The sequence below is a fragment of the Typopeltis vanoorti genome, chromosome 16, assembly GCF_054136105.1.
Source record: "Typopeltis vanoorti isolate ZY-2024b chromosome 16, IOZ_Tvanoo_1.0, whole genome shotgun sequence".
NCBI lineage: Eukaryota > Metazoa > Arthropoda > Arachnida > Uropygi > Thelyphonidae > Typopeltis > Typopeltis vanoorti.
In genome coordinates, this window is record NC_143564.1 from 113,020,575 (window position 1) to 113,037,290 (window position 16,716).

At 34.4% G+C, this 16,716-nt stretch overlaps 1 protein-coding gene across 1 annotated transcript in view; it reads right to left on the reverse strand.

Moving 5' to 3' along the window:
- Nucleotides 1–16,716, reverse strand: part of ATP8A (ATPase phospholipid transporting 8A1) — a 1,088,708-nt gene that overhangs the window by 307,156 nt on the left and 764,836 nt on the right. Inside the window, exon 33 of the mRNA XM_090406292.1 lies at nucleotides 7,428–7,506. Within this exon, the coding sequence (XP_090262418.1) occupies nucleotides 7,428–7,506 (79 nt within the window). The remainder of the gene's footprint in view (nucleotides 1–7,427; nucleotides 7,507–16,716) is intronic.

Sequence of the window (16,716 nt, forward strand, 5' to 3'; positions counted from 1 at the left end):
CTCGTATATTTTATTGCATAATTTTGTTAGAAATTTCGGTTCTCCTTCATCGAGAGCCCTCAACCATTCTATCAAGATGTTATCTATTCCTGCAGCTTTATGTGGTTTTAGTTTTCTGATGGCATTTTCAACTTCACAGAGTAAAATGGATGGTCCTTCTAAAGCAGTGTTGTTGAGGAATAGCATTTCTTTGTGTATTCAATCCATCTTTCCACAATTTCTTTTTTATCCATTAGAATATGGTCTCTTGAGTCTCTAATTAGACTTGCATGATTTGCTGTATTTGTCCTACTTGTCATTTCTCTGATCTTTTCATACATTTCTCTACTTCTGTGTTTTCTATCAAGGTTTTCTATATCTATATATTTATTCATAATGTATTCATACATCTATACATAATGATGCTACTCATTCATTTAACTCTCACAGCATTTATCCTCCTAATCCTAGGTATTTCACTTCATGCTACTTTCTTCCAACATCCCTAGACCATCATCTGTCAATAACTAGCTCTGTAATTCCATACATACCCCTCCCCCCCCCCACACACATTTCTAAACTGAAAATTGTATGTGCTTGGACACCTTTCAGATCAATACTGTCTGATCACTGTTTCCATTTGAAGGAAAGGTAGCTAGCTACCTTGACAGACAAAATAGATGACAAGCTAGAGAAGATGAAACAAGGCTTGATGTGGAAGAAATTGACCCAGCCATATTAAAAGAAGAATTTGAATGGGTGCCAAATGGACTGTCTGATAACAATGTAATTATCTGTTAGTGCATAAATACTGCTTACTTTCCCATACATCCTTATAGTAAAAGTCCCTCAATAATTACTTAATGATATATTATCAGTAATCCATGAGATATGCAATCAATCTATATCTCTCTCTCTCTGATACTATTATTATTTATGTGGTATTTATGCTCTGATGCACTTTTGAGAATAGCAGCCAACATATAATCCTATTGATATGTAGATCAACAGAGCAACATGTATAATTAGTTGGTAGCTGCAATTCTCAACAGTGCATCAGAGCATAAATAACACCAGAGGAAAATAAATAATTTATTGATCTTATTGATATGGTAGACATATTACTATTATTATTAAGAGAGACCTCCATGGAGTCAGGGACTCATTGAGGGAGGCCACATACTGCTACAAGCACAAACTATCATACTTATTATTGAATTCATTCACACTGCCTGCACATCCAATGGTAATCCATTCCAATCTCGTATCACCCTATGAGAGAAAAATCTAGCTCTCACCCCCTTCTTAATGGCATTCATTCTCAGTTTCAAAGGATGCTCTCTTGTCCTTTCCCACCCTCCATAAATTGAAAAATTCCATCAATTGAAATCCTGTATGACCCTTTCAGAAGTTTGTAAGTCTCAATCATATCACCCCTCTTTCTCCTGTTTGCTAGTGTCTGCAGTCTAAAAACTATCAAATTGCCTTCATAATCAGTATTTCACAATCCTGATATTATTTTTTAACACTCTCCATTGCACTCTCTCTCTCTCTCTCTCTCCACGGTAACAGAATCACAACAGAAACTAGGACAGCAGACCTTCGCACAATAGTCTGAAGTTTTATCAAGGCCTTGTAAAGAGGCAAAATTATATCCTTATCTTTACAAGAGAACGTACATTCAGCATTGCAATTATCTTTTGAGTTGTATTGCAATCTTTGCTATATGGCCCCTGAACTTCGACTTCCTATCTACTAACAGTGAAAGATCCTTAACCTTATCAGTTTCTTCTAGCATAATTCCACTAATGTAATACGACACTGGATGTCTAATCACGGCAAAGTAAATGACTTTAGATTTACTGACATCCATTTTCCAATGCCCACAATTCCAGCCTATTCAAATGATTCTGCAAGCATTGCATATCAGCAGTATTCCTGATTACCCTACCTATCTTTGTGTGATCAGCAAATAGCTGTATGTTGCTTGTCAAATCCTTTCCAATATCATTAATGTGCAGATTGAGTAATAGTGGACCAAACACTGATCCTTGTGGTACACCACTGGTTACCTTAAATCTTGCAGACTTGCATCCCTCATATACCACTTTCTGTTATCTGTCAGTCAGCCATCCTCTTATTCATGCTAATATTCTATAATACAAACCCATATTCTCCAACTTATGCAACAGTCTACCATGCTTTATTCTGTCATAAGCCTTAGCAAAATCCTAAAGTATCATGGTGTATCAATTTCCCATGTCTAGTTTAATAGTAACATTGTTATAGAATGTGAGCAAATTGCTAAAATATGACCTCCCCTTAGTAAACCCATTTCTGAAGAGCCCTAACCAATTTTTCCAAAATCTTCACCACCATTCCTGAGTTACTAATTTGTTGATAGTTGGATACATTGGTCTTTGCACCACCCTTGTGCAATGGAATTACCATATATTCTTCCCAATTCCTGCAGAATCTTCCCTGTTCTGAGACTATTATTCAACAGACTGGTCAAAGAGGAATAGCAAGTTCAGTTGAACACTCTTTTCACACAAATGCTAATATCCCATCAGTCCCTATTTATGTTAAAGATACCAAGAAATTTTATACTTGGTTTTAATCCTTTCCCTAAGTAAGTAGAACAAAGTTTTGCACGTGAAATATATTCACATCTGAGCTATTTGTATACAGAGGCGGCTAATGACTTCATATCATTTGCCTTAGTATGTATCCCATAATGCAAAGCACCCCACAACCCCACTTTCAGGCATGTATAATGCAATGCATAATGACAAGGGTCACTACCCAGACCAGTTTTAGTTTCGACCTTTATTGAGGTCTCATCAATGGGAGCCAGATCTGGGAGAGATACCAAGGTTGAAGGAATGCAGAAGTCATATATATCTCATATATAAATAGACAAAAGGTGCTTGACCTTATTAATAAAAATCTCTGGATGAGAGAAAGATGTAGAAAGTTTCTTACCTTGGGTGTATTGTACGTAAAAGATACCAAGAAATTTTATAATTGGTTTTAATCCTTTTCCCAAGTAAGCAAAACAAAGTTTTGTGCGTGAAAAATATTCACTTCTTAGCTACTTGTATATAGAGGCTAATGACTTCATATCACTTGCCTTAGTATGTATCCTATAATGCAAAACACAGCCCCTTTTGGGTGTGTATAATGCAAAGTTGGTGTCATAATTTCCTGCTTTGAAGTTCAGCATGTAACCTTTTCTGAATGGAAAATTCATAAACTCAGTCACTTCCCAAGTGAGTACCGCATGATCAATGTCATCAACTGTAGGCAGAATAGTTACATCTTTAACTGAAATGCCCTCTGACACTATACATCAAATCTAACATTCTTTGACCTTGAGTTCTTTCTGTCACATGCTGCTTGAGGAAGTTGTCCCACAATAGCTCAATAAATTCATTTTCATTCTTCCCATAAGATCCTACTGCTACCCAATCAACATTTGGATAAATAAAGTCTCCCATTTTGATTACTCTTTTAGTGCTCTTCTTTTCTATTTGGTGATGCATTTCTTCATCACTGGCAACCAATCCAGCAGGTCTGTAACAACACTCCACTATGTAATTGATCTTGCTACATTTCACCTCACACAAGATGGCTTCAAACTCACTGCCATGAAATACTGTTAGTAGTTGTACTACAATCACAGGTCTCAACTCTAACTGCATTCAAGTTATCCGATATCATTAGCAGCATGCCTCCTCCTCTCCTTTCTATCCTTCCTAAAAATACGGTACCCTTTAGACTCAATATGAGTTAGCATGTCTGATAGGTTGGTCTTACTAATGCCTACAATCTGAGATGCCAACATATTGACCAAGGCAACAAACTCTAATAGGAGGTAGAGACAATTCAAATTTTAATTGAAAAAGAACTATGTCCTAACACGGTGTCCCTCCCGTGACCAGATACTGAGTTAATTCAGAATGGTCTGGCAAAATGCAGTTTTAGAATAATGGTCTTTTTATGTTCTTCAACAGACCCCAAATGTCCTAGAGCAGAGGTAATGCAGTGCCCACAGGTGCCATGGCACCCGCAGTGAATTTTTAGTGTGCCCTCAGAGAAATTATTGTAAACTGCTTCTGAGCTCGCAGCGGTAATTTTGCAGCATAGATCGCAGTATATCTTAGATACAATCATTACTAGTATGTGCTAAAATGCAAGAAAACATAAAAAAATAACACTGCAAATATAATACACACTGTACAAATGTGTGTTATATTTGATGGTACAAATTAAGTGAATATTGAATCCAAATTATTTCATAGCTGAATATAGAAACTACAAGAGTTTCGTGCCAAATATATAGAAACTAAACGTTTTGGTGGATGCAAGCCTAAGTAGTGCCTTATGGGCAACTCGTAGTAAAGGTGGAGCAAGCTCCAGACCTCTTTGCTTAGTATTTTCCATAAATGTAAAGCACGTCTTGCAGATGTCAGCAACCTTTTTAATATGAAGAGCGCAATATAAAATTTGAAAATTACGGAGGGCTCATGACATTTTCTCTCATTTCAGACTTAGAAATTCTATGATTAGTTGTTTTTAAGAAAAATGAGATTTCAAATTTTAACATCATTTTATTTACCTCGCTTTTACAACATATTTTTGTCATATATGAATGAATATAAAATACCATAAAAAATAAAAATAAATGAATGCAAAAAATATAAACTCAATAGGATTTAATGAGAAACCTCACCTTGTACATCATATGCAAATTTTTTATAATCAAGCATATAATTTGAAGTACCTGCTCTTAAACAATTATCCAAATGTGAGTCTGTTTGAGATCGATATATTGATTTCGAATATGCCATATTTGAAAACAGGGTCTTGCAATTGTATGTAGTTGCACAACATGAAAACATTTTTAGTGAGCATTTTCTCAGAATAGGAAAAGTATTTCTATCTACTAACTTCCAGAACATTTTGTCATCATGATGAGCTTTTAAAATTATGTTGTTTTGTAAATTAATTATTTCCATTTCCAATTTTCTGTATTAATTAATTCGATGTAATTGGAAATTTTAACATCTCCAGTAACGTTAAACGGATTTAGGAAAAATCTAACAACAGGTTCTATAGTCACAAAATCTTGAAAGCAGGAAGAAACTCTTCTAATGGTGTGCTGCTGATTTTTATATACGATGCAGTGCTAAATGCTTCATTATTCAAATAATGAAACATTTAGCACTCCAAATGTAAAACATATTAATGAAACTTTCATTAATATGTTTTACATTTGGAAAATGTGACAACAAATTTTTCATCAGATGGGATTTCAAAAGTTCTAACTTACCCTTGAAAGCATTGACTGCATTAATCATATCAGCAATATGGGAATTCTTCCCTTGTAATTGTAGATTAAAATCGTTAAACTTTGCCATTATGTTTGTTAGAAATCCAAGATCCATTAACCAATTTTTATTTTCTAATTCTTCGTAAAAATCGCCCCTTGATGTAATAAATTCTTTTATTTGTGGCAAAAGAATAATAAATCGCTCAAGTATTGTACCTCTGCTCAACCACTTCACTTCAGTATGTAATAGTAGGTTGTCAATTTCATCGTTTCATCTTACAAAAGTAATTTAAATAACCTGTGCTGAGTTGCTTTTGATTTTATCGAATTAATTTTTGTTACAATTGACATGACGTTTAAAATTGACAGTTTTAACGTATAACATTTCCTGATGAATAAGACAATGATATGCAATAAATTTAGGAAATAAAGGGTCCTGTCTGCACAAGCCAATAATTCCATTTGCCTTACCAGTCATTTCTAGTCTGCCCTCTAGAAATCCTCTCCTCTAGTGCACCCCTTAAAATTGTAGAAATTCTTTTGTAGAAAAATCCTCAAATACCATTTTCACTGAAATTGCCAATTGTGATGTATCTGTTATGTCTATTGATTCATCCAGCTGTAGCGAAAAGAAAACACATTTTTCCATATCATTAGCTAATTCTGATTCTAAATAAACTGCAATTGATTCAATTCTTCTAGTTACAGTTCTTGCTGATAACTGCAACGTATTTATAGCCGAAACTATTTCGGGTTTATTTTTGAAATCTTCAAAAAGTGAATCTGCAGCTTCTAACATAGTTTCTTTAATTAAATCTCCCTCTGTAAACGTTTTTTTCTTCTTAGCTAGCAAATGCGAAATTTTAAAAGATGCGACTGTTGCTGCTTTTGACTGCTGCAACGGTTTAGTAAAAAAACTTTACTGTTTAGTAATGGATGATTTCAAAGATAAAATTTTTTTTTATCTTTTTTCTTTTTCATCTTTTTTTTATCATTTTCACTGGATAGCCAAAATTAAAATTGGCATGGATGGTTTTGAGATGTCTTTCTATATTACTTTTATTAGAAATAGCCACACTATTATTACATAATAAGCAAATACACTTGCCATTAAGATTGATAAAGCAATACTCATCCTCCCAATCCTCATTAAAATAGTACTTTCTTTTCCTTTCACGTTTATCCATTATAAAGGGTTAGAAATATCTTTGTAAACCAAAGTATTTGCACTGATAGCAGGACTGATTTAACAAACACATATACTAAAAAACAAAGGGTTCTAACAACATTTAGAAATGGTGTGAAGGGTAGTGAGAGTGGTCGCATTGATAACTAGATGACATCAACAACTCAAACTACTTATGATCAGAAGTCTCTCGTCCACTCGGGCACTAGCATCTGATCTGACAGATACATGCTAATTGTTAACATGAATATTCTTTAACCGTTAAAGAATATTCATGTTAATAATTAGCATGTATCTGTCAGATTAGATTCAAGTGCCTTGCTTTATCAATCATAATGGCAAATGTATTTGTATATTATGCAATAATAGTGTGGCTATTTCTAAAAAAAGTAATATAGAAAGACATTTCAAAATCATTCATGCCAATTGTAATTTTAAATTTAATTATTTAAATCAGGAGGAATTGGCAATGCAGAGACTGCGAGCGTCATGATGTCCACAATATTGCGCCCTTCATATTAAAAAGGTTACTGACCACTGTCCTAGAGGATGAAGGTGATCCAATAAAGGTTATTATTTCTCATTCCACTCAAAATCAAAGACCACTCTTCAGACTTTGAATTTCCAACACAGGCACATGAGGTGTACCAAAACCATTACATGTTGCTAAACTTCTGAACAGTTTTATCAAGGTCAAAAAATAATAATACAAATTAAAAAAAAAAAAAAATAGATAACAAAAGTTACCATTATTACAATAACAGCCAAAGTACTGCAGTACTTACTTCGCAGTTGGCATTCATTTACCAATACTGTTACAATAAAAAGAACTTGGGAAAAAAAAAAAAAAACGTTTTCTGAGAATAATTTAGTTAAATCATCATTGCAAACATTCCGGCTGAAAGCAAAACTAAGTATCCTTCTTACCTTGTTCCATGCTGAGAAATGTTAACCAGAAAAGCAATATTGAATGAATAATAGCATTTGTGATCCACACCCAAAATACCTGAAGGTGGTGGGAGGGAAAAAAAGAAAAAACATTAATGTGATTTTTAATTAAATTTCAACATAGAATATATTTATTATTGTTAATAGTTAATTGGCTGTCACTACAGCAACACAGTATAGATGTATAAGCACAATATATATATATATATATATATATAATAATTAGTATTATTATTATCACACTCTACATGGAGTCATCCAACTCATCGTGGGAGGTCCATAGCTAATTTACACTTGTACGTTGGTAAATTTCAGTTAAACCTCCCTATATATCAAAACATGCTTTGAAGAAACAAAACAAAACTAAAAACATGAATTTATGCAACAAATGTATGTTAAAAGCAGGTAAGTTTTTTTTGGATAAGTTTACATATTATTTTAAAACAATTGTATTTTTTTTTGCAAAAAACTAAGTTATAGACAACTCAATTGTATTTGAGTCTTTTTTTATATTATTTTTTATCCTGAAGACATACTAGGAGGGCTCAACCAGTCCTAAGGGATGGTCGAGGAATGGGGGGGAACCCGACATGAATAAATAAATAAAAACTGCCATGCATTATGGGTCAATACCTACTCTACCTGCTAATCATCTCATCTGAGTCTACAAGATAGCTGGTAATGTAGTTTATATCTACATTACAGGATTTCATTTGATTATATCATGGCTGTAATTTCAGAATAGCTCAGTTACAGCATTTGCTGATGGTATAGAATTATTTCTATATCATGGTGTTTTTTGCTTTCAGTGGTAAGACAATGATTTCTCTTTCCTCTCACCTTATCATTAAATGGAAGTTTTTTAGTTTGCAAAAAACCTCTAGATTTTGAATGAATTTTATGAGATCTTCCTTGAAGGAGCAGTTGCACATCCTGCTTCTTGCAAATTTTTGTTTGACTGTTTGAAATTAGTACCCATTATTTCAATTTCATGGCTGTCTTTTGTTTATCCTCATTTTTCTTTTTATTTCAAGATATCTTTGTAATGTTTTACTTGATTTCAGTCAGAGAACTTGTCTATAAGGTTTATAAATGTACATGCACCATCGACCAGAATCTAATTATCACCAGAACTAAGTGATAATTAGTTCAGTAACTGTAACCATACACATATGTTGCACTACATCATAGCAGCAAGAGACTGAAATTGAATTAAAAATTCTAAATTAGACAAGAGATGACCTTAGAAGGAAAAAGGCAGGATATGTATAATTAGAAGTATGTTTTGATGATCAACTAGCAGATATATATAGAGGACTCACAACCCTAATCTTAAGGCTTATACTTACAGGAGTCAAGATAATGGTTCCTGGATTATATCTCCTCTTCTATTATAAAAAGAATAATTATCTTGACACCACATGTTAGTGTGATTAGATAAGAATTAAGCAGGACTGGATTAATGCACAGAACAAGCAGAGATCAGTTATGGACCAAGAAGACTTCTGCCAAATTTTACACCAATATTTTCAAATAAGCTCCACATTCTCTGTTTGAAATGAAATAATGTTACCTAGGGTTTGAAAATTCAAAAAAAAGCAACAAAACAATAAAACTAATTGGGGGAAAGAACACAATTTCTCAAAGACCTGTATAAAAAGAGAAGTAGTTCAAAGCAAAATGACACAATGGTACAGAAGTCAGTGACATCACCAGAAACATCAATCAGAGATTGAACTGAAAAGTAGAAACAAGTGGAATAAAGGAATTTTGAAATAAGAATACAGCAGAACTTAGCAGACAGCCCATCAGCTGCATTCTTCACTGACAATCACGAAATTTCACAAAGAAAGGACTCTCAGCCAAATCTGCATTGCTGGTGAAGACAAGTTCATCATGCAATGTGGGAAATTATAACTCTTGGAACATTAATGCCTTTCTTGTTGGCATTCCAGATGGGCTTGAAAGGCTCATTACAGCAGATGAAGTTACTACAGCCTGTAAAGAATGTCAAAGAAGGAAATCACCAGGACTAGAAGATGGTATAGGAAGAGAACTTTATTGTGAGACCTGGCATTTAATTATTCTTATATTAGTTATATTTTAATTCCATTCTCTCTCTCTCTCTCTACAGGTCATATACCAAGTGAATTTGTAGCCAACCCAACATTCTCATTCACTGAAAAACTATTGCTTTATCTCAGTGGTTCCCAAAGCTCTCTCTCTCTCTACAGGTCATACATATACCAAGTGAATTTGTAGCCAACCGAACATTCTCATTCCAAAATTAAAAAGAGCTTATAAGTTAATCAACAACTGAAAGACTATTGCTTTATCTCAGTGGTTCCTAAAGTGTGTGCTGCAGCGCCCTGGGGAGCCGCAATTACAAAATTTTCATAATTTTATTTCCATTTTCAATTTAATGTGATAGGACGTGACATCTAGCGGACCTGGTGCAAACCAGAAACTCACTTAGTAATAACTGTTTGCAGAAGCCTCTACAAATGGTTACTAGATGGTGCGCTACAATAATTACGTTTCTCGATTGGTTTAGCAGTTTCTTGAACTTTTTCGGTACTCTGTGTTCATATATAAATAGCTGTCGGTTTTGCGCAGTCTTAGTGTTGAATTAGTTTTCGGAGATTATATCAACTGAATATTGTTGCGATTTAGTCAAGTAAAGTTTTTGAAGTATTTCTTCTCGTATGTATTTTTAAAAATGGATCGGTTTTTACTAAACAGTAATAAGTGTTGTGAGAGAGAAAGTAAAGAGGGCACACTGCCAAATAGTGGCCAGAGTTTGAAGAAACGTAAATATCGAAAATATGATGACAGTTATTTGGACTTTGGTTTTACGTTGACAGAAGTCAATGGTGAAGGGAGGTCGCAGTGTGTACTGTGTATGACAGTTTTGGCACCAGAGTGCATGCCAATAAGTTAAAAACCATTTAGAAACCAATCATCCCAGCATGGTTAGTACATCTCGTGACTACTTCCCCAGAAAGATAAAAGAGTTAAATCAACAAAAATAGTTTTTATAAGCAGGCATCAATACTAAGCAATGCTTTGCTAGCATCTTACAAGGTGGCACATAGAATTGCAAAATATAATAAGAAGCCCCATACTATTGCAGAAGAACTCATTCTACTAGCTGCTGTAGATATGGTGAATATTATGATCGGTGAGTCTGCTAGGAAGCTGCTTTCAAAAGTGCCTTTGTCCAATAACACCATCAGTCGCAGAATACAGCACATAGCGGAGGACCTCAATGATCAATTAATTGAAAAAATAAAAGGGAAGGAATTTGGGTTGCAGCTGGATGAAGCCACAGATAATAATAATGATGGTCACTTGATTTGTTATGTACGGTTTATAGATGGTAATAACATTGTAGAAGACCTTCTCTTTTTAAAAGTATCACTGCTGGTGCTAAGGCTCAAGACTTGTTCGAAATTCTTGATACTTTTATATCCAAAAATAATTTGAAGTGAACTAAGTGCGTTGGTGTCTGTACTGATGGTGCTCGTTCTATGTCTGGCTGTTATGTAGGATTGCAGGCACTTATTCGAAGCAAAGCCTTGATGCACTGTGGACCTATTGCGTTAATCACAGGGAAGCACTCGTATCAAAATATCTGAGTCCTACATTGAACCAGGTCTTAGAATATGTAGTGAATGTAGTAAACTTTATAAAAACTCGGCTGTTGAAGGCAAGGTTTTTCAAAAACTATGCGAGGATATGGGATCTGAGCACACATCTTTGTTGTACTACAGCACTTTGGGATGGCTCTCTCGTAGTAATGTTTTGTCTTGTACGTTTGAGCTGCGACAGGAAATTTATATTTTTCTTAAACAGGAAGACCACAAGTATACCAAAAATTTTATGAATGAAGATTTTTTGGTAAAACTAGCATACTTATGTGATATTTTTGAAAAGATGAATGCTCTGAATCTCTCCCTGCAGGGATGCAACATGAACCTTTTAAAGGTGAATGAGAAAATTTTAGCTTTTATAAAAAAACTAAAACTATGGAAAAGAAAAATGAATGAAGACGGAGGCAAAGAATGTTTCCCCTTGTTGCAACAGTTTTTGACCTCCAATGGAGTTGATTTCTCTCGAGGTATGAAATCCATTTTTGAAAAACACTTATCACAGCTTATCACCTGGTTTGAGAAATATTTTCAAAATAATAATATCGATAAATTTGCATGGTAAATTTATCGCCAGTGCTCCAACTGAATTTACTGCTGCAGAAGAAGAGAATCTTATCAAGTTGTCTTGCGACAATACGTTGAAAACAAAATTTAGCAGCATGGAATTAAATGAATTTTGGATATCAGTAAAAGATGAATATCTCCTTCTGAGTGAAAAAGCTCAGAGAATTTTAATTCCATTTGCAACTTCTTCTTTGTGCAAAGCTGGATTTTCAGTGGTCGCTGTGATAAAAACTAAGTATCGTGCGAAAATCAATGGAGAAGGAAATGAGGTTGGCTGTGTCCAGTTTGTTTCCAAGATTTCAAAAAATGTGCGGTGATCAACAGGCTCATCCATCCCACTAATGATAATTAGTTGAATTTGTTCATTTATTTTTTTTAAATTTTTTTATTTTATTTTTAACTAACCCTTTAATTAAAAAAAAAAATTCGCTATTTCGTAAAGTGTACTTGTTAGAATTTGACACAGACACCTTGGGAAAACCTGGATTCAGCAAGGGTGCTGAGATTTGAAAAAGTTTGGGAACCACTGCTTTATCTAATACTAACTACAAAATCATTTTTTTATGTTATCAACTTCAAAGCAAGAATAACATACATAAACAAAAGCACATGAGTGTATGCAGTTTCAGGTCAAACAACAGAATTTATCCAGTTAATATGAAAAATATCCAATGGCAGTACTCTCAGTGGATATGCCTCAAGTGATTGACAATGTCTGGCATCCCTTCTGTTCTGCATTCTCCACATAGCGAGGTAGGCAAAAATTGCTCATCCTTGAAGAAGCCTAAGTTAATACAACTATCCACCTCCTATTCAATGGGCTCCTATCACACCTAGCCAAAATTTAAAAAAAAATACAAGTAAGGGCCTCCTATTCAATGGGCTCCTATCACACCTAGCCAAAATTTAAAAAAAAAATACAAGTAAGGGTGCCCTCCTTGCTCTTTATAATGGTTCTGGAATATATTTTTTTTACAAGAAGTCAACAATTCATATACTGTGTGAGGGATAGCATTTTTTCCCATCTATGAAGGAAAATAAAGTATTACCATATGTAGGTGATGTGGTAAGCATTTTGAGGAATATTCATTCCATATACATCTTTTTTGGCATTTTAGAAAAAATTTAAGTCAGTAAACAAGTTGACAAAATGAAAGTAAAAGTTTTTGAAAGATGTGATCTTAAAGGCATTCCCTTTAAACTAATTCCTAGGAAAGAACCTCTCACCATACTCAGAATTCCCTTTTCGTCTTATCTAATACTAACAGTTCAAGAAATACAAAAGCATTGAAAAAAACTCTTAGAAGACAGTTATATCATGCCACCTTCCTTTTCTTCTAAAGCCACAACTATTTCAAATCATAATCTCATCTGCTCAACTATAAAGCATAAATATTACAGACATTCCAAAGACATAGGAAAGCAATAATATAGTAAACATGTGCAAATTTTGGTCCAGCAAATAAAAATAAGTTAAAGAGGAATTCCTTCGACTATTAAAGAAGAATGAATGCCTAGGGATTCCAGTATTAAAATGTTATTAAACACAATACAGACACAAAAATTCACAAAATATTACATGCCAATCACACACATGCAGATCTTTCTGGTACTACCTAGGTTTTCATCTCCCATTATTTGGAATAAATGAATACATGGCCAAAGTGATGAGATTATTTCTGAATATTACAGCATTCTGTGCTTAACTCCGAGACTGCTATGTCATTTCAGCACTAACATTCTTTCCTTTAATAAAAAAAAGAAACTGAAAGAAATATTTAACCTTCTGCCATGAAGTTTCACAGTTCAGTACTAACAATAACTTAACTAAAAAGTTAAGTTCCAAGAATATCCACTAACAGGGAAGGGAGGAGATCTTAATGAGGAAAATTATATATGGTCTCCTTCCAATAATGACATTAAATGAGGTTTTCCCATTATTAATTGATTAATGAGAGTAAGTAAAATTGTGGAAGGGAAGCCTAGAGACAAACAAGTTGGGTTCAGGCCAAATAGGGATTGTTAGGATCAGATTTTCACTTTAAGACAAATAACTGTGGGCAAATATCAGAATGGGGAACTGGACAATGAGACTTATTTGTGCCTATGGTCCAACAGAAGGTTCTACTAAGGTAGAAGTGGAGGAATTTTTTGAGGCTTTAGAGAAAGCAACTGACAAAATGAGAAAGGAAAAGTTGGCCATTGTTGGGAATCTAAATAGCAGAGTAGGAAAGGATTGTCAGACATACAAAAATGTTTTGGGAAAATTTGAAGAAAAGAGCAAAGTTAATAATAATGGCAAATACCTGTTGGATTTCTGCTCAGAACATGAACTGGTTATTACTAACACCATGTTCCAACATAAAAATGTGCACAAATTCACATAGAGAGAGAGAAGAGACAAGGAATAAGAAAAGTCTCATTGACTATGTTGTTGTCAATATTGATGTTTTCTCCCTGGTGCAGGACACCAGAGTGTACAGAGGATTTGAAATTGGAAGTGATCACTATTTAGTCTTGAGCAGGATAAAATTGAATTTCATATTGAAAAGAATAACATGTAAGAAAGTTTTAAAGCGAATAAAAGTTGAGCAGCTCTCAGATATGAACTGTAGACTAAAATACACAAAGATTATTGAAGAAAAAATGAAGGAATTTAAGAACAGTAACCAAACCTTGAAGAAAACCCTGATTGATTCAGCCAGGGAGGCATGTGGTGAGGATGTCTGCAAGGATAGAAAAATCAGAACTCCATGGTGGACACAGGAAGTTAAAGTGGCAGTGAAGGAAAAGAAGAAAGCATATCAAAAGTTCCTGGCAAATAAGTCAGCTTGTACTCTTAGAGAATACAGAGAGAAATATAAGAAAGCTAAAAACTGTAAAATTAGCTAAACAAAAGTCATGGGAAGACTTTAGTAAGAACATCTTCTTCTTCTTCTTCCATAGTCCTAAATGAACTGTTGGGACATTCACGGCTGGTAGGTGATACTCCTTGCTAGCCTCCTCCAGTCGTCTCGGTCTCTTGTTCTTGATGTCAGTTGAGAAAGGGAGGAATTTGTCCATTTTTTGATGTTACCAGACTATTTGAATCGAGGTCAGCCCCTAACCCTTGATCCTAGAACGATTCCTTCTAGGGTTTGCTTTGGAATGCCATTAGCTCTCTCCACATGTCCGAACCATTTCATCTATCTTCTTCTGATGACTGTCAGAATATCTTCCCTTTTTCTCCCATCTATTGAGTCAATCAGTTTTCGGACATTTTCAATGGTTTCGTGAGCAACATAGGGAATTCTCAAAAGTCTTCTGTAAGTTTTCATCATGAATGTGGCAAGATATTCTGGAGGTTGTTGAAGAAGCTCAGAATTGGAGGAAAGAGTGTTGCAAAAGGAATTAGAGATGATAAAGGTGACATGAAAACTGGAGAAAAAGATATCATTAAAGTATGGAGTAATTAGCTTGAAATATTGCTAAATGAAACAAGCAGTGATAGCACAGTGGTAAAAAAACACTCAACAGGCATACAATCAGGAACACATATCCATACTTCAAGTAGAAACAGACATCAAAGGCTTGAAATGTGGAAATGCAGCAGGAATAGATGATATTCGACCAGAAATGCTCAAGTATGGAGGTATAAATGTCTTACAGTGGATGCACTGCATAGTTCAGAAGGCCTGGACAGAGGAACAAATTCCCAATGATTGGAGTGGAGCTCTCATAGTACCCATATATAAAAAGTGAAATAAAACTGAATGTGAGAATTACAGAGGTATTTCCCTACTGAGTGTTCCTGGCAAGATCTATGCAAGTATACTTGAGAAACAGCTGAGAAGAATTGTGGAAGAAAAGCTTGGTGAAGAACAAGCTGGATTTAGGCCAAATAGAGGCTGTCAGGATCAGATCTTTACTTTACAACAAATAGTGGAGAAATCGGAATATAACAAAGATCTGTATTTAAGTTTTTGTAGATCTGGAAAAGGCATATAACAAGGTGCCAAGAGAGAAGCTATTCAAAATGCTACAGTTATATGGTGTCGATTGGGCATTATATCAAGCAACACTTAGTCTTTATTTGGGGTGTAAGTCAGCAGTTAGAATTGAAGGAAGTGCAGGAAGGTGGTTTAATGTTAAATCTGGTGTCAGACAAGGATGAACATTATCCCCTCTGTTATTCATTATCTATATGGATCACATTATGAAAGAAAGTGGTATTAAACCTAATATCAAGATTGGAGATGTTAATATCGGTTCTTTGCTTTATGAGGACGATGTTAAACTTATAAATAAATCCACTACAGGTCTGCAGGATTCCCTTAAATTGAGTAACTGTTGTGATAGATATGGTATGAAGGTCAGCAATAACAAGATAATGACAATGAAATAAGCAGAATCACCGAGATTGTCAACTGTGCTGTGAATGGAGAACCTGTGAAACAATAAGTTTTAAAAGAGGTATACCGTGAGTAGACATATCTATACAAAATTAATAACAGAAAAAACTCACGTACAAAGATTATTTAATACTATAATTTTCGCCTGTGTGTCACAGGGATCTTCAGTACATATTAAGCTCAACTTAAAAAATAACTGACAATTCCAAAAAAGCACCATCTAAGTAGCTGGTGTAAGATAACTAAAAAGGTCAATACATTTCCTTTAAAATTAAAAAAAAAAAAAAAAAGTTAGGAAAGATTAGCTGATTTGTAAAGTACTATCTCCCATAAAGGGGATAGACATAAGCCGTTGGATCTGTTTAAGTTAGGAGAATGAAGTAGAGTTTCGCATGTTTCTTTATAAAGGCCATGAGGAACTGACTTTTGTGAAGAACTCTTGTCTTTTTCCAATGAACTTTATGTCTACTGAAGATGGCATGTTCTGCAAGTCCAGACTTTTCAGGTTTAAAGTTTTCAATATAAGATTGGTGTTCTAGTCGAATATAGGCAGATCTTCCCGTTCGTCCGAAATAAGATAATCCACAAGAGCACGGAATCTGATAGACACCTGGATGATTAAGATCTGGAAGCTTGCTCTTAGGAGAAGTGAGAAAGGTG